The sequence below is a fragment of the Pelodiscus sinensis genome, chromosome 2 (assembly GCF_049634645.1).
Source record: "Pelodiscus sinensis isolate JC-2024 chromosome 2, ASM4963464v1, whole genome shotgun sequence".
NCBI lineage: Eukaryota > Metazoa > Chordata > Testudines > Trionychidae > Pelodiscus > Pelodiscus sinensis.
Genome location: NC_134712.1, coordinates 139,817,502 through 139,836,830, shown reverse-complemented (window position 1 = coordinate 139,836,830; position 19,329 = coordinate 139,817,502). Strand labels below are relative to the sequence as shown.

The 19,329-nt window shown below is 39.2% G+C and overlaps 1 protein-coding gene across 4 annotated transcripts in view; it reads left to right on the top strand.

The window, feature by feature from the left end:
- Positions 1-19,329, top strand: part of TERT (telomerase reverse transcriptase) — a 53,856-nt gene that overhangs the window by 31,807 nt on the left and 2,720 nt on the right. Inside the window, exons 9-16 of one of the 4 annotated variants that reach the window (XR_012901815.1) lie at positions 138-251; positions 3,256-3,327; positions 6,078-6,266; positions 8,830-8,956; positions 9,296-9,357; positions 11,239-11,363; positions 12,782-12,916; positions 15,931-16,058. Coding sequence is in view for 2 of the 4 variants with exons in the window: in XM_075921515.1 (XP_075777630.1) it covers positions 138-251; positions 3,256-3,327; positions 6,078-6,266; positions 8,830-8,956; positions 9,296-9,357; positions 11,239-11,363; positions 15,931-16,068 (827 nt within the window). In the remaining 2 variants the exon portion in view is untranslated. The other 3 variants (XM_075921515.1, XM_075921516.1, XR_012901816.1) reach the window with 3 other exon arrangements.

The window sequence follows — 19,329 nt, the reverse complement described above, 5'->3', positions numbered from 1 at the left end:
GTCTAATATTAAGCATATATGTTTCTTGGCTATATTTCTTATCTTTTGGTCTAATTATAAAAATTGTAAATAAACCTCTCGGTGCTAGCTGAAGTTTTCTATTGCCAGTTCTAATTTATATATTTCTTATTTACCAGGTACTACTTACAGTGTTGTGGAATTCCTCAGGGCTCCATTTTATCAACTCTGCTTTGCAGTTTATGCTATGGAAACATGGAAAACAAATTATTTTATGGAATACAGCAAGATGGGTAGGGTAATATTTTTCTATTTTTGTACTTTGGTTTATTATTTCTACAGTGCTATTACTTTACACATTTCATTTCAGACATTCTGAAAAATCTTTGCAGTAGTGGCATAACAAATCCCATGCTTTATAAAATAGGATATCCCAATTAAATGGTTTTTTTACTTTATAAAAAGATTCTTTTTTTTCTGAGCTTCTTCCAGCACTTTATCTACAATGCTTCTTTAATTGTTAGCACGAATTCAAAGCAACAAAGGACCCTTGTTTTCGGAGAAAATTTTCACTTCTCAAGGAATTATGAAATATAATGGCCAATGATAATAATAAACTCCAAGCTGTTACATGGCAAAGTGAGCCTCATGATTATTGTAGTTACTCTGTGCAGAATGTCTTGAGTGTTTCACAAAAGGAATTCTAACCTGCCTCCTCTAAAGAGTTGCATAAAAATGTTGACTAGCATAAAACACAATAGGGATTGAATGTTCAAACACACTAATTCAGAGTAATATTTTTTCTGAATCCTTGAATACCCTGTCCCTTTATACCAGGTCCTTCACTAGGCTGGTTGACCACACTGCAATTGTGCAGCACTGCTACACATCACCTTCAAGATATGGTACAAAGGGGTTGGGAATTTATCTTATAAAAAAAATTAGAGTTTAAATGTATACAATTGTAGCAATTTAGGAAGTTCAGTACAACTAAACTTTTAGGAAACTCAGTCTTTTGAAAGCCTGTAAATTTACCTTAGAGCTAACTAAACTATCTGCACTGCACTGAGATTTTATCCTATCATTTTCCATTATTTGCATATGCAAAATGCTAGATGAGCACTACACATTTGGTTTCATAATTTTTCCTACATTGTTAAGTTACTAATTAAGATGATTTGGCAGCCTGCTAATTTTTGCAGTTTTCATGTAAGACTTCTAATTTCATTACCTAGGCATATGAGACACATCTGTAGGGAATATGCTAGGCCTGTCTCTGACAATTAATTGGCCTCCCCAAGGAATTTTAGGTCCTGAGGTTTACAAGATCTTGCGCAAAACGGGGTTTTTCCAAAAAAAATGGCCTCATCTACACAGGGCTTTTTATCGCAAAAACCTCTTCCGCAAAAAGGATCGGAAGAGAATATGCAAATGAGAGTGCGAGATTTGTAAACGAGCACTCCATTTGCATTTCCTCTTCCAACAAACTGCCGCAGTGTAGACATAGCCCAAGTATTCTTAGTGTCTCATAGGACCAAGCCCTTAAAGAGGAATGGAAATAATTTCCTTAAATAGAATATTTGTCTAATCAGGAATTTGTAAAAGTCTTTTGGCCACTCTTTGAGTATGTCTAGACAGAAAAGTTATTTCAAAATAACAGCTGTTATTTCGAAATAACTGTCCTAGCATATACTCAGCCATTCCGTTATTTCAAAATTAATTCAAAATAGCGGAGGGCTTATTTCAAAATTGGCAAATCTCATTCCATGAGGAATATTGCTGTGTAGATGCTTATTTCAAAATAGGGGGCCTCCAGGCCTTCCCAGGGTGCCCTGCTGGCTCCCCTGGCCACAGGGTAACTTCTGACATGATGCCCTGCGAGAACCAGTTCTGGCTGGTCTTAAATGCAATTCAGTGTCTAATCAGTGTGGACGTGCTATTTCAAAATAACAAAAAGCTATTTCAAAATGCATTTTGTGTGTAGATGCATTATTTCGAAGTAAGATATTTCGAAATAACGCTGTAGTGTAGACATACCCTTTTTGAGCCGAAAGAATCCATAAAATGGTGAAACTGCTGTACCATTAGTATTGAGGCATTTTAGTTCTTTTGGTCACTGGTAAAATGAAACTGCTTATTGTGGACAAGCAATATAAGTTTCTGATTTTCTGAAGGTCTTACTCTCCAGGCGAAGTGGAGCTAATTAACTCCACCGTCATGACATTTTGTGTTAGAATTTCCTTAGTGAATAGCAAACAGGGCTGGAGGGAAATTTGCTCTCTGCCCCCATTTCTGTCTTGAGGTCAGCTGGAAAGAAGTTTTAGTAATACACACTTCAGGTTCCTGCAGCTTTAAGGCAGCTTTGCCTTGGTAAGTACATCAGCTCTCTGAGTCTTATGAGACTTGTCAGATACCCACCAACACTACAGGTTTAGGACAACTGTGAGAGGTCCCCCAATCTCTTCCCATAAGCCTTAGGGGCATCCTGGCATGGGGAGCCCCCGCAAGGTGCTTGCAGCCCATTGCCCATATATGAAATATTGGAGGCTCATTTGGGGCTTTCTAACATACCTGCCCCCATAAAGGTAAAGAGATTTGCTACCCTCCTGAACACATGCACATACATCAACACCTGCTGGTCTCAATATGCTAATCAGGACCATAAACATCCTGTAGGTGTTAGGAGGCTTATGAGCTCCTATAGTAAACTACAGCAGGCTCATGGTCTACCCCCAATTTAGAAAGTGTGTAATTAAAATGCCAGGGCGTGGTTAAAGATTTATGTACTGACTGAGTGAGAACTGGGAGTTGAGAGAGCCCACATGCCTTTTTGCTGAGATTTCAAAAATACTCTGAAAGTAGTGGGTATGAAATTTCTACTGAATTAGAAAATTTCAGCCTTAGCAGTGATGCAGTTTAGTACTGGATTGACAGCTTTGGAAATCTGAATTCCTCTATCTGCAGAAAGTTGTAGAATGGGCAAGAAGAAAGTAAACGTCTCTAGATTGGTCAGTCAATTGTAATTTGTGCTTTTATGTGGCCGTGAGAAGTAAGTTGCTATGGCCATATATGAAATTCTGTTCCAGGTACCTGTACGTGACCTTGCTTTATGGCTGACTACAGTATAGATATGCTTTACTTCCCAAGTTCACTATAGGCAAAATAAGAAAATTAAAAGTCTTTGTGTATGTAAAATGAAAGTACACTAGTGCATAGCCTGTCACTTTAGGTACAACATAGAAGAAAATAATATTTTCAGACTAAATATAAATTTAACTTTTTTTTTTTTAATTCCAGAGTGCTGATACGGTTAATTGATGACTTTTTGCTTGTAACACCTCACTTAATACAAGCAAAAGCTTTTCTGAGGTATGTTGTCAAAGACCCAAGTTTAAAATAAAAATAATTAGAACAGTTTCTTTGCTTTTATCTCCTGTATAAAAGAATATATGTTTTGTTTGTTAATTAATAGGTACGGATAAAATAATTGATATAATATGAATTTGGAGGGTTTTTTTCCCAAGCAAATATTTAAAATTCCGCTTCTGAGTGTCATGATAGATTGCTGTGTCCTGTTGCATTGCCTGGCAATAATCTCGTAGTATCTGGACACCTAGAAGCAAAATAGTATGTGTCTGGTCCAGCTAGGAGCTATAGTGATGCCTACTGTTCCTAGTTTGAAGCCCCTTTTACCTGCTCATATTGATGGGGCTCCCTGCCTCAATTGTTAAGGTGAACTGAGCCAGAGCAGCTGTCCATTGTCTGTTGCAGGGGGTTTCAAAATTGGGTCACAGACCTGATGCGGGTAAGCCACTAGTGGCCCACGAAATGCTTTGCTTACCCGAGTGTCCACAGACATGATTACTTGCAGCTCTCAGTGGCCGTGATACACTGTTCCTGGCCAGTGGGAGCTGCAGGAAGCAGTGTGTTCTGAGCCACCACTTCCTGCAGCTCCTATTGGCCAGGAATTGTGAACCACAGCCACTGGGGGCTACTGGCAGCCATACCTGAAGATGCTCAGGTAAACAAAGCCTCTCGTGGCCAACTATTCGCTTACCCTTACAAGACACGACCCAGAGTTTGAAAACCTTTGGTCTATTTGACCTTTTTCTCTCAGTCTTTAAAAGCTATTCTGGGTACATTAATAAAACATCCATAGTAAGTAGTCAGACTGCTGTCTTCTGTTCTTGGTTAAAAGCTGTGATTCTTATGTTCTATCAACACTTTAACATTCTCTGATCTTAATAATCCTGGGATGAAGATGCTCCTGTCCTCCCTGGTGGCAACAAAAATGTTCCATGGGAAACTTTTTTGGAAGGCTTCAAAGAACAGCTCTTTAGAATTCTTTAGCGATATATTCTTCAGTTGGGTGCCAACAGAAGCACCCAGATACCATGGAGATGAATGCAGCACAACAACCTGAGAGGGAAGAGAACTAGATTGATGTCCAAATGTCTTTTTGCAGAGCCAGTGGGAAAAGTCTTGTAGGTGTATTTTAATGTTTGTAATGCAGTCAGCTGTACCTTGCTGTTTGTGGCCAATGAGACTCTTCAAGGGGTTTGAACCTTGTTGGTGTCCAGTATCAATTAGACGAGATTAACTTGACCCTCTCTAAGTGCAGGTTGAGGCTCAAGTTTTGTGCCTTGTTTTACTCTGTGGAGAATTCTGCACCAAAATATTACAAATTCTGAATAAAATATCACTAAGGATATGCAGCCTCTGCTCACTATGCTCACTTACCCCCTCTCTCTGGCTGCTTTCACTTCACTGAGAGAGCCTGTTGACACTAATGATGTGATGACGTCATTCTGTTGCTCATCAGGAACATTCTGTCGTACGTCAGGAAAAACTTTTTTATATAGAGAGATAAAATTCTGCATATTGTATTTGTCAAAATAATACAACATAATCACACCACTTTCAATTATTTTGGTAATTTATTTAAATCTTGTAGTGGAAAATGAGATTGGGGAGCACTGGAGGAAATTCCCCAAATTCCTTTGTCTAACAGCAACATGGATAGTTTTGACCCCTTTATTTCTAGTGTGCAACCCTATGTTCAGTGTTACATCATAGCCAACTGAAGAGCAAGTGAGGGCAGAAGAATCAAACACACCATTTATGATGGCTACTGACCATCTCCAGAAAATTCATTAGTAAGCAGTTCATGGACCGTATTTTGATAGGAAAATGTTTCAGTCCAAAAGTTTAGACTAGTTCTAAACACTAAAGCATTGTAAGACTTCATAAATCCATACAATCATCCCTGAGCCCAAAAGTGGTGTTAGGCTGAAATTATGTATTTATGTAACACTATCCATTCCAAGGCTTCTACCCTTTACTAATCTTTCTAGCCTAGAGTACTACAATCAATGTAATGTTCATTGTGAGATTTAATTTGATGTTAAATTATATTTATTTTATTCTAACTCAAAACTTCTGGTTGTTAGTATTCTGATGTATTAACTGTACTGAAGCTGTGGGGCTGCATTTGTAGATTTTGATAGTAGGAAAGAAGGAAACCATATCATTTGGTATTCTCAAGGGGTGGCATTTACTCTTTTTCCCTCTGTTTTGGGAAGGGGCAGAAGTGAGTTTAAATTTAACAGTATGTATTTACCTTACCACACCCTACCAATACCTGCCTCTAAATTATCAATAGATATATTAGCTTGATATTTCTGCTAGAATGAAATATGTGGTGTGAATAAGGTCAAAGTTAAGACTGTTTATCATTTATATAAATTTAATTGTAATTTTTTATCCTTACCTTTTGCCTCATTTTCTGCTCTAAGAATTACTCTTCATTTCATTAATTATTTCCTTAACCTTTATTGTTTTCTTTTGTTTGGAGTGCCTTCTATTTTTTGGTACCTCTGACCACATTCACTCAGTTAAAGAGTTAGGTGATCTTTGCTTTTGTAACACCTCTTATGTATTTATTCTCAGAGATTTCTCCACTTGTGTTCAAATTGTTTCTTAACATTTGCAATAGTTTCCTGTAAGGTAGCAAGTGCAAAAATGTTACTGCTTTTGATAAGTGTCAGGCTAATGAGACAATGTCACTTACATGCTGCATCACACGTTATATGTTTGCTAACCATTTATACCTAATTTAGGACTCTGGCGACAGGCATTCCTGAGTATGGCTTTTTAATAAACTCCAAGAAGACTGTGGTGAATTTTCCAGTTGATGAGGATATCCCAGGATGTTCCAAGTTTAACCAATTACCACATTGCAGTGTGATCCCATGGTGTGGATTGTTACTAGATATACAGACACTTGAGGTCTACTGTGACTACTCCAGGTAAATAGACACTGGTCAAACTTTCTAGTATAAATAATATGCATTACGATGTACCAAAATATTATTTTTTGCTAATGAAAAAGGTGATCCACCACAAAATGAGTCTGATTAGTTCTGCCTCCTGTACAATTTATGAGAACATTATCTTGGACAATAAAAGAGGCCTTTGTCTTCACTTCACTCTAGTTTACCATGTCAAATCCAATTAAGGTCACATTGACCATAAGTTACCACCTGACATCTATGTGGTTTTCAAGAAGTGTGTTTGATGGGCTGTTCAGTTTGAAGTGGACAACTTTGTATAACACCACAACCTCATAGCCTCACATGGTATTACTGGACATCTTGCTGGCATTCTGAATGGAAGTAGTAATGACTGAATGGACGTGGAATTTTAATTAATTTCCTGTGGATATTGGGGCTAAAGACATTATGAACTTCAATTATATACTCTTAAGGCTGAGTCATACTAATTGAATTGTATCATGGAAAATTATGGTGATACCTCCCATGTGTGTACCTGATCTCTGGGAAAACTATGGTTTCTGGGCTCGTCAGTCAGGCACTTTTCATCACTAAATATCATATGAAAAACATAATGATTCTGTTTCCACTCTCCCTTTTTGTATGTATGTAGGGGTGGGGATGTGTGTGCACTTTTTTTTTTTTTTTGGTTCTTGGTTGTCACTCCTAATTTTTTCTTTAAGGAGAGAATACATTCATGGAAACTATACCTTGTGACTAAGGAGAAGGCCTAAGGAATAAGATTGTGAGCCAGTGTTTTAAAAGTAGGGATGGAAAAAGAATGGTGGAGTTCAATAGTATTTATAGAAAGCTTAGTGACAAAGGTTTGGTGAGAATCTAGTTTCAAGGAGAGAAAAAAGGAGGGTAATCAAAGACAACATCAAAGTTGCTAACTAGAGTGATTGCTGAAATAATGGGATTGTCATCTGTGACTGGAGAGAGAATTGCTTAAGTGGCCTGGGAAAATGTGACTGAGGCAGGGCACTTTCTTGGAGATCCTTTACTTGCTATGTCTGTTACAAGAATGCTCTGTATCTGTACGTAAATAAATAAGGTGCCAGCAGATGGCACTCAAGAAGAGGAAAAATTTTTCCTCAGATTTTGTAGGATCAACAAAGCTTGTTGATGGGCTCAGCAAATGGATTTTGCTTTGCAGCTCTTTATATGGAGCTCTTAAGACAGTGCAAGCAAAGAAACTCTTGACACTATGGTCCCACCCGCTATGAGGCAGGATTTGTTCACAACATTTAGCAAAAAAGCAGGGTTAGTATTGCAAAAATACACATCCCTAATGGTGCGTCTGGAATGTTAGGTCCAAGATTTTGAATGAGGAGTGGAATTTTAAATCCATTTTATATTCTAATTCAGCATAAGCCTTTCTTTTAGAAAGACATCCAGTTTTTTGATTTAAAGATTTCAGCCAATGGAGAACTATCCCGTTGCAACGGTTAATTACCCTTGCTGTTACAAAACTCGCATCTTATGCCTAGTCTGAATGTGTTTGTTTCATCTTTTGCTATTTGACCTGTAAGGCCTTCATCTACTTTATCAAATAACTTTGTAGGCAGTGATCAAATAACCTCTTAATCTCCTTTTAGATAAGCTATATAGATGGAGCTTTTAAAGTCTCTTGCTGAAAGGCAGGTTTCCAGATCTTGAATCACCCAAGATATTTTTAGAACTCTCTCCAATTTTTAAACACATTTTTACATTTTTATGACTCCAGAACTGTTCACAGTATTCCAGTAATAGTTTCACTACACTAACGGCATAGACAGAGATAAAATAACTTCCTACTTTCTACTTGATAATTCCCTCTTTATATATCCACAGGTCTGCATATTATAAGTATGGCCTACATTCTTTGCTCCTAGATGTATATACTAGGTAATATTAAAATGCATGGCCTTTTTAAGTGACCTGTTGTCCTTTTTACTTACCGCTGATTCTTGCATCATCAGCAAACAACTAGAAAAAATGTAAATTCAGTGCTAATAAGGATAGTGAGTATTACTGCACATAACAGATTCCTGCAGAACCCAATGCAAACATCTCCAGTGGATGATGATTTCCCATTTAATTTGTGGCTCTGCTGACCACTGCTTTAATAACAGTAAATAATACAACTGGTACAGTATAAAAAGGAAAAAGCTAGTCAGAGTCCAAGAAATGGCTTCAGGAGGCACTGCTTTAAAGTCTGAGGATAAAAGAACCTATACTGGAAAGGGAAAACGGGTATGAGCTGGTGAACGCACATATTCAGGATAATTTAAGGAAGAAAATATGGGGAACAAAAAAGGCAAAATGAGTCATCAAGGCAAATCCCAAAGGGATGTAGCCTTCTTCCAGCTCAAACTCTACCTGGATAGATCTCTATTAAGCCCAGAGAGGTAATGGGAAGGGCAGTTATAAGTATATCAAAGGAAAACATACTAGTAGAAATGGTACTTGCATTTACTTACTTTATTTACTATTTATGGGGTTAATTTATGGAAATAGTCATATTAAATCTGTATTGTTTTTTCTCTTGTCTGCATAGTTATGCCTGTACTTCTATCAGGTCAAGTCTTACTTTCAATTCAAGCAGCACAGCTGGGAAAAATATGAAATACAAACTTGTTGCAGTCTTGAAGCTGAAATGTCATAGTTTATTTCTTGATTTACAGGTGAGAATTGAAAAACTAAATACTTTATTTTTTTTTGTTTCAATGTTTCCTAAGTAGTAAATGTTGTTAGTTCTCATACTAAGCATCTGATGGTATGAAAAGCTGAGCCTATCCTGAAGGTTCTGAAGTTAATGAAAGTGAGGATGCTTAGCATTTTGCAGAATGAGAGCCTAGGAAAATTGTGTGCCTAAGGGATTTTAGGAATTTTTGAAGGGTGCAATAAAATCTTATTTCCCTGTTGCCAAATCCCAGTTTTTTGGATTTGAGCAAAACATAACATTTTGGGAGTAGTCTACTGTAGATTTGTGTAGATTTATGTTTTTGTTTGTTTTATTTTAGATCAACACTCTTCAAACAGTTTTCATTAACATTTATAAGATATTTTTGCTGCAGGCCTACAGGTATGTCAACGTCGTCTTCTTCAATAACTCAGAAAATTTCAGTACAGTTACATGCCACGGGAAGGAGCTGTGGATTAGAGAAATGTAATGCCATAGAAGTTTGCTCTGATAGTTTATTTTAGCACATCATACCATTATTTTTACAGGTATTAAAACATATCATTTCATGTAATGTTGTAAGATTTAGGGTGTGACATTATATGAAATGGGTATTTAGGTTGCACAGCATTTTTCTAATTAACTCAGGAAACAGTTTTGTTTTAAAATATCTTTAAGCATCTGCAAGTGACATAAGTAAGAAGGATTCTGGGATGAAATACTGTTTTGCTCCATTAGAGTGACCAGAAAACGTATAATTCATTAACTAGATTATACTGAGAACTGCATGTCTTGTGCAGAACTGTCAGGACTTTGACCTGTATTCTTGCAGTCCTGATTAAGGTATTATTCTCCTCAGTTAACTGCAGTTTCTTAACTGCTGATAATTTTGTGATGACTTTATTGCTGAACAAGTACAGCTGTTTCCTGTGAACATTTGCTAATCATCAGATAAAAGTTTTCATTTTGGTCAAGGACAAATGGCAGTGATGGGTACTTGACAACCAGCTGAAAAATAAAAGATTTTAATCTTTGTGTGACACATTCTGCTCATCTGCACTGGATGTAGGGCAGAGCAAAGTAGATCACAAAGGGGTGGAAAGACTCAAAACCTTAGGAATGAGAGGAGGGTATAGGCCGACTAGCATGCTACTTATAAAACTGTAGAAACCTTTTCATGCAAACAGTGCATTATGGGAGCATGATGATTTTGCCCTCTAATTCAGATGAGCTAATCATAGAAGGCTAGAGTTGGAAGAGACCTGGGGAGGTCATCTAGTCCAACACCCTGTTCAAAGCAGGACCAACCCCAACTAAATCATCCTACCCAGGGCTTTGTCAAACCTGGCTTTAAAAGAATCTAGGGATGGAGAGTCCACCATCTCCCTAGGCAACCCTTTACAGTGCTTCACCACCCTTCTTGTGAAATAGTTTTCCTTAATATCCAACCTAGACCTCTCCCATTGCTCCTTGTTCTGTCATCTGCCACCACTGAAAATAGCCTGGCTCCCTCCTCTTTGGAATCCCTCAGGTAGTTGAAGGCTGCTATCCAATCTCCTTCACTCTTCTTTTCTACAGACTAAAGAAACCCAGTTCTGTCAGCCTCTCCTTATAAGTCATGTGCCCCAGTCCCATAATAATTTTTGTTTCCCTCCTCTAGACTCTCTCTAATTAGCTCGTAGCCTTTCTATGGGGAGGGGCTTGTGGTCACACCAGTGCCGAATGGAGGGAATAATCACTTTCCTCGATCTGCTGGCAATGCTCCTCCTAATGCAGCCCAATTTGCTGTTAGCCTTCTTGGCAACAAGGGTACACCGTTGACTCATATCCAGCTGCTTCTCCACTGTAATCCCTTTCTACAGAACTGCATCATAGCCCATCGGTCCCTTGCTTTGTTGCAGTGCGTGGGATTCTTCTGTTTTACGTGCAGGACTCTGCCCTTGTCAAACCTTATCAGATTTCTTTGGGCCCAGTCCTCCAATTGCCTAGGTCACTCTGGACCCTTTCCCTACCCTCCAGCTTATCTACCTCACACCCACCTTAGCGTCATCCTCAAACTTGTTGAGGGTGCAGTCCATTCCATCATCCAGATCATTAATTGGAAGTGGATGGATTATCTGCAATAGTCCAATAATATTGATATTGGTAAAGAAGTTGTTATACTTCTAAATATTATGTAGTATCTATAGTCACTGATCAATGTTTTGCTTTTTTTAAATTATTATTATTATTATTATCACTCAGTTGAGATTTTAAAAATGTAATAGGCTCTTTTATTATTAGGTTCCATGCATGTGTTCTCCAGCTTCCTTTCAATCAGCAAGTTAGAAACAACCCTTGTTTCTTCCTGAGGATCATTTCTGGTAGTGCATCATGCTGCTATTCTATTTTGAAAACCAAAAATGCAGGTATGATGTAATAAATGGTTACAGATTCCATGAAATAAAGAAGAATTTTTGAAACACAACTGTGATGGGATTTATGAGTGAAGTCCCAGGCCAGTGTGGGATTGCTTCACCACTTGTCCACAACCCTGGGTGCCTCACAGTGTTTTGCTGTTGTGGTTCACAGCCAGCCTATCAGTATGCAAGTCACACCCTGAGGGCTTGTCTTCACTCCTCCAGAAGATTGACGCTGCTGCAATCGATCTTCTGGAATTTGATTTAGTGAGTCTAGATAGGACTCTCGAGATTGAACTCAGAGTGCATCCCCACCATTACTCCTGTTCTTGCAAAGAGTATGGAAAGCTGACGGGAGCATTTACTCCTATCGGCCTTCTGCTGTGGGGACGGTAGCAAGCTTGGCTCGAGGTATGCCAACTCCAGCTATATAATCTATGTAGCTGGAGTTGCATATCTTAAGCTGAGATTCTGGGTCTATTGTTGACCTGGCCTGAGTGCTAAACAGTCCTTGTTCAGCTGCTCTGACATGAGCAGCCTGTCTACAGCACCACTTTGGCGTCTACCAGTCTTAGTTGCAACCAGCAAGATGACCTCAACATGCTTGTAGTTTTGAATTTCCCCAAGACTGTATTCCCCGAAGCATCTAGCCTTTTCCTGGACAGCAGTGTATTGAGTGAAATTTTTTTTCTGAAAGTGAATGACACATAGGTAATTAATGCCATTTTGAAATGTCAATACATTTGTAATACAGTAATATCATATACATATACATATACATATACATATAATATACAATCATTTCATTCCATTGCTTATCACTTGAGGTTCTGCCCTTTGTCTTTATAGACCAGTAAACCTTTGAAATGGAGTCATCTTCAAAGTAAAGTTCATTCAAGCTGTGAGGAAGGCAACATGGAATCTGGTGATGAAGGAAGCTCCATGCTCTTTCTCCCACCACTTGTTAGTTCAATGGCTTTGTTCACCTAATATTTTAAAATGGACAGTTGTCTTTGCCTGATGATTGGGCTGGTCAGAGAATCAAATACACATTCCTTGTCTAAACACACATGTTAATCAACTCTCCCTGATTTGCTTGGCTTGAACTCATTTTAATTATCATTCCAGAATATGTCCATAACTCTTATATGCAGCAGGAATATATGTCACACAAGATTATTAATGATCAGTGAATTATTGGTTTTCAAACAATATATATTGCACAAGGCACATTTTGTACAATGATTATTACAATACTGTGTACAATGTGAATATAGAGATGTTTAGTATCGCCCCTCTTCCCTTACAAACCTGTAGGAAGGTTAGCCACTGGTTGACCCATTGGCAGCAGGTTAGAGCCCATTGTTCTCCAACACATCAGTAAGTTTAATTACATCTGAAATTACCACCCTAAATGCTCCCTGTAGGCACTTCCTCCCCCATCGCTCCCATTGGCCAGGACTAGCAGCCGGTGGGAGCACAGGGCTTGCCTGCAGTCATCACTTCCCTGCAGCATGCAGGGCCACATGGAAACAGCTGTCCCCCATCAGGAGCTGTGTCAGGTAGGCAACCCCATCCCCTACCCACTCCCACCCAGATCCTGCACGTCCAGCATGCTTCTGCACCCTCCCTCCCTCACAGTCTGTGTTCCCTGTAAGCTGAGCACTTGGGCTGCTACACAGGAGAGATTCTTATGCTGTCCAGCTGATCAGCAAAGCACCCACAGCCTCCTACAGTTCTCCAACAGTTCCTATTAGTGGTGCACATCTGTGCATGCCTTGATGCACTTTAATAAAATATATTCTGCACATGGATGGAAAAAATTAGGGGGAACACTGCTCCCAGACCCCACAACTCTACCCCTAACCTGCTGCTGCACCCTACCTTCCAGACCATGCACTCCCCATCCCCAGCCTGCTGCTCTATCCTCCCTCCTTTCCAGATCCTTCACCCCCACCCCTAGCCTGCTCCTGCACCCTCACTCCTGTCCAGACCTGCTCCTGCCTTCCGCCCACATGCACACCCTCACCTTCAGCCTACTCCTGCAAGAGACCTTGCATCCTCACCTCCAGCCTGCTTCTGCACCCTACCTCACACCCAGACCCTGCACACTCCTTTCCAGCCTGGTCCTGTGTCTGCTTACCTGGCTACACAAAGTAAATGCAAGTTTTTGGGTGTGTTCATAATTACTATCATCACTGCCTCTGTTACACTTTTTAAAAACTATATTATATTTTTTAGACTCTTTCATTCCTGCCTGTGGTTGCCAGTGATCTGTTCCAGGCTGAATCTTGAGCAAGTGTCCTCACAGAAATGTTTTTGGTAGTCTTAGATTAGAGCCACTAACTTTTGCTGGTTACTGCTCTGACGGTTTTTCCTAAAATGCTTAATTGACTTATACACGTCCAAATCATTGCAACTTATTTATGTACTAAAAGATTTACCTGGTGTTGCTTGGGTCCTTATCTCAAACAAGTTTAAATCATTGCTCTGGGATGGGGATGGGGATGAGGGGTTCAGTGTGCCATGGGGAGAGGGGATAACCCCAGCCCTCTCTCACTTCAGCAACTTGGGTCCAAGTGAGAAGCTCTTGTCCATAGCTGTTACAGCTGCAGCGGGCACAGCCAAGGGGAAGGGTGCATGTCCAGCAGCTGGAGAACAGACAGACACACAAACAGGCAAACTCTGAAATATATAGTGGATAGCTGTCCCTTTCTCAGTCCCTGCCTCCTGCTGGCTACCCTCTTGTTATTTACAGAAATATCCTGCTAATTCAGCTGGTATGTCTTCCCTCCTTTCCATAAGCATTGTGCACCTTTTCTTATGCAACCCCATGCCTGCAACATCCTTATCCTCCTCTTTTTAGATCTCTCCATTAGCTTTCTGTTGCAGACTACATCTCTGGCCATTATTCAGCATTGTCTAAATCTAAATATACTAACTCTGCATGTTTAAAATGCAGGCTATATAAGAGGTAACAGACTGAATGTATAACAAGCGGAATATCTCCTGATCAGTCTCTGTGATGGTTCTCACCCACCAGCACCTCATTTTGTGTGTGGTATAGGTCTGACATTTTTTAAAAACTTTTTATAAAATAAGAAAGTCATATACATCTGTAGTAGAGTAGAAATACTATACAGAAGGGAATGTACAAAAAAGAAAATTACAAAAGAAAATTAAATCCAGAAACTAATTAAAGAGATTCTATAAGTGTGGTGAGAAGAGTAACCTGCTGGTGGGCTGAGACACATTTTGTTTTCCTGGTCTATCCATAGGCACAACTCCCCGCAGATTCCATTGGTCCTGGTTTGCCATTCCCAGCCAATAGGAGCTTTGGCAAGTGATGGACTACTGGGACATGCTGGCCGCTGGCCACTGCCTCCTGCAGCTCCTATTGGCCAGGAACTGCAAATCATGGCCACTGAGAGCTGCAGGGGGCTGCGTTTGCAGATGTTCAGTGTCAGCAAAATGTCTTATGGTCTACCAGTAGATTACCCTAATGGGCCACCACTGATTTATCACCTATACCTGACTCTTTCATATTGCTCCTTCTTGGTCTTGAAGTAATTCTTAATCTGTATTTTGCAAGATAAAGAACACTTTTCCAACATATCTTTGGCTCTGTTTTACTGTGTTTCTGTGGCCTATAGGAGACAGAATGATTCTTGAAACCTGAGTGACATATTGTCTAGTCAGTCCAATAAATGTCACCTGCAGTTTTCTTCTTATTTAGTAATTTTTCAAAAATTATTTCTTTACATGTTCATTTTAGTCAAGTATTATTTTGTATTATTGTCCTCATGTTACATCACAGAGTAATCATGCACATTGGGTGAAGGATTCAGTCTCGTGCCTCTGAGAGATGGCGTATAGAACTTACAGCCTGGGGGGGGAAGGGGCATGTTAAACTGATTTTAGCATGTCTTTTCACCCTCTTGATTCTGGGTGCTAGCCTGCTTAGACATCATATATGTTATAGAAGCCTCCCTGGGCTGTCCTATCTGTGGCAGCCGTGTATGTGGCCCAACCTTGCCATAGCCCTCCTGTCCCTATGCCAGCACTTGTGAGAAGGTCCTTGGAAGTCATCCTTACAGTTGAATTTTGCATTGTCTGTACCAGAGGAATTCTCTCCCAGATAGTTTGGAAGGAAGAAGATTCCATTTTGATCCTTTTACCTGGCATAAAAGATGGGGAGTAGGAGTGATAATCACGTCTGGCGTGTTACATTTGTTAATGTTCACTTACTAAAAAACACAGATTTTTCATTTATAATATTTCCCATCCCCACCAGTCAGCATGAATTATGGAGAGGGAAATTATCTTGTGGTTACCTGGTTCCCAGTTTTGCCGTACACTTCGTATGTGACTTGGGTCAAATTGTTGAATGTCTCTGTGCCTCAGTTCCTCATCTGTAAAACGGGAACACAACTTTCTTTCCTTCATGGGTTTTATAAGAAAAAATCCATTCACATTTGAACTGATTATATGGTCAGGTGATTGGAGAGAGGGGGATTTGTTGTTCATCCTTGAATGCTAATAAACTTTAAGTAAAATTGTGTTTGTTTCATGTCAGGGATTGCTTTAGGTACCAAAGGTGCCTCTGGCCCATTTCCTTCTGAAGCAGCAGAATGGCTTTGCTATCATGCTTTCATTATCAAACTGACAAAGCACAAAGTTGTCTACAAGTGTCTTCTTAAGCCTCTAAAAATATGTAAGTATATATTAACACTCAAAGTGAAATTTGAAATATAGACTGTGTATTCAAATCTACTTATGCACAAGCATTCAAAAACGGAATAATTTTTCACCATTGCCTGCTGTTCTGCTCTGGTTAAATAACTATCATTTCCATGATGTTATGCTTATTAAAGATTTATGTAAATTAATTTCTTAATGTGTACGAGCCAAGTATTGGTTTAAAAATTCTCTGTTAACTGAGATTTAAATGCTCCATTTGCTACCCAAACATTATGCCTAGCAGATGTGTAAAACATCCTCCAAGAACATGAACACTTGGCAAAAGATTGCCATTGAGAATCACTAGTTAACAAAAACACATCATTGTGCCAATTATACTCTATATGCTTAGCATAATTGCCATTGGCAAGATTCCAGATCTCTTCAGTTCTGTTTTATTTTACTCATTTTCTCTTGCTGTGCTTTTGTTTTAAACTTTGTAATGTACAGAGGTTCACCTGATCAGTTCAGACATAGGTCCCAGAACTCCAACAGACCAAGGTACATTCACTTCCTACAATCTTTCAGAAGGACTATGGCAAATTAGATGCTTTTGTAACCTACACTAACACACGGTACTTCTGTCACACTGTAGTAGTTAGACGGCTGCAAGAAAGATGGGGTACAAAGCAAACCTTAGTTTAAGCAACTACTTAATTGGTTGCAAATACCACGGGTCTATTGATTTTGATTGCTTAACTAAACAAAAGGATTCTAGAGAGTTGAAATTAGTTTTGTAGAATTTTATTAGAAATCCTTAATGACAGCAACTAATAGGATAGGATATAAGAAGACAAAAATAGCAATGGAGTATGATTTGGTATAAACTAGAAAATTAATCAGTATAACACAACTGGAACAGAAAAACAAAACAATCACTATTTTGAGAGGGTGACTTTAGAATTTTCATTGAATCCCTACTATGGTGTTGCCAACACAGGAGAAGGGGAAAATAACAATCCAAAACTAAAGCATAAAACAATGTGGTTAATTGCTTACATGCCACTTCACCAGTGTCTCCTTTCTAATAGATTTATAATAGTCTGTCCTTATGACCTATTTTCCCACAAATTACAGTAGCCCGAGGGTCAGTTTATCACTTCTAAATATCTGACATAAGCACCTATATTTATGACAGATTGTATAGATTAAATATAATTCAAGAGCCTTGGATGTGTGGTTTCTTTTATGTCAGTAGACTTTGAAAGGCTGTATGAAACCATAACTATGGTACATATATATACAGTGTCCTGCGTTCATAATTAATAACAGTAACTTGTTCAGATTCAAAGCTATTTTACAACAATATTGATGGAACCTGTTACATAACAAGGATACACACTGCAACTCTGGGACAGACTTTGAAGTACATACACAAGCATTTAGGCTTTCTTACCTAGTTTCAGAAAGTGGTCACATGACTGATTTGGTTTGTCACCCAAGAGAGGGTCTGTGTATTATTGTGAAACTTTCTTTGGGTGTGGAGAGCCCATAGATCAATGTGTTGTCCCCTTGCTTCACCTAGGGAAAAAGATTCTGATGCTGAACTATGTGTCACTCACTGTCAGTGGCCCAAACGGACTTCTCAGAACTTTACCAGCCCTAACTTTGCCTTGCAGATTAGCAATTGATGTTTCTCAGTTCCTAGACTCAGGGCCCCTCCTTTAGTGTCTAGCCTCTGTCACTGGACACTCAAAGTAATTATCAAGTCAGCAGTCCTCAAAGAGAGAGTATACACACCACTGGAAGGTTACAACTCAGAGTCAGGTGTTTTATAACAGCACATAACTGTCTGGTAAATACAAATATAAGTTTTTTTTAACAAATAACAGAAATTCAGAGTCAAGTGAGTGTTGAGTAAGAATAATGGAAACAGAAATGTTACAAACAAAAAGGTTTTGACTAAAACAGAACAGGCTAAAATCCTTTGTCTAAAATGTCTCTCACCTATACATTTTTTGCAAAGCTTGCATCTTTTCAGTCACTAAGATGCTGGCCAGAAATGCTGTTCTCATTTGTTTGAATTTGGGAAAACAAGGGCCCAGAATGATAATGAAATCACCCTCCCTGCCCAGGGTGTTGCTCAGCGATACAGACGATAGGGTGCTGTCACTATGGGTGTGTCTAGACTACAGGGCTTTGTCGACAAAAGTGGACTTTTATCGACAAAACTATACCTGCGTCCACACTGCCTTTGAGTTATGTTGACATAATGTCGACAAAACTCAGCAGTTCTGTCGACGTATGTAAACCTCATTCTACGAGGAATAACGTCTTTTGTTGACAGAGTTCTGTCGATAGAAGGCATTATTGCATCTACACTATCCTTTGCGTCCACACTGTTATGTCGACAAAGCGGCTTGCTTTGTCAACAGAACTGAATGTAGTCTAGACGCTCTTTGTCGACAAAAGCTTTGTCGACAGTATCTGTCGACAAAACTTCTGTCGACAAAACCCTGTAGTCTAGACGTACCCTATTATGGTCCAATAGATCTTTGAAATGCATTCCTGCTGTTTGCCAGCATGCGGGCACCATATTGAGTTTGTATTCCTCATCAGTCTATTTTGCCTGCTAACTTTACATGCAAATATAGTGCCTGTTGTTTTTGGCTCACTGTGCCTAATTTATATGACAGACTTTCCATCTGGTGTTGAAGAAACCTGTTTCTCCTTTGTTTGGATATGGACTCCTTATATAGCATTAATATATACATTTCACAATGATATTAATGAACAGTTGTCACTAGCTGTCATTTGATACTCTACACAACCTACCTTATAGATGAACACTGTGCTATAACAACACTATTATACTCCAACACATTATACACAATCTACAACCCATCTTGGAAAATGATCCCTCACTCTCAGAGGCCATAGGAGAAAAACCTATTCTTGCTTACAGACAACCCCCTAACCTGAAACGAATTATTTCTGATAACCATGCCACACAACCACATCATAAGCGTCCAGGAACCCAGCCCTGCAACCCACAAAGATGCCAACTCTGACGAATTCATTACTGGAGCAAACAACATAAGCCACAAAATCAAAGGGTCATTTGACTGCACATCTAGTAATTTGATCTACACCATCAAATGCCAACAGTGCCCCTCTGCTATATATATTGGTCAAACTGGACGTTCTCTGCGGGAAGGAATCAATGGACACAAATCGGATATACGTAAAGGGAATACTCAGAAGCCCATTGGAGAACATTTCTGCTTGCCTAACC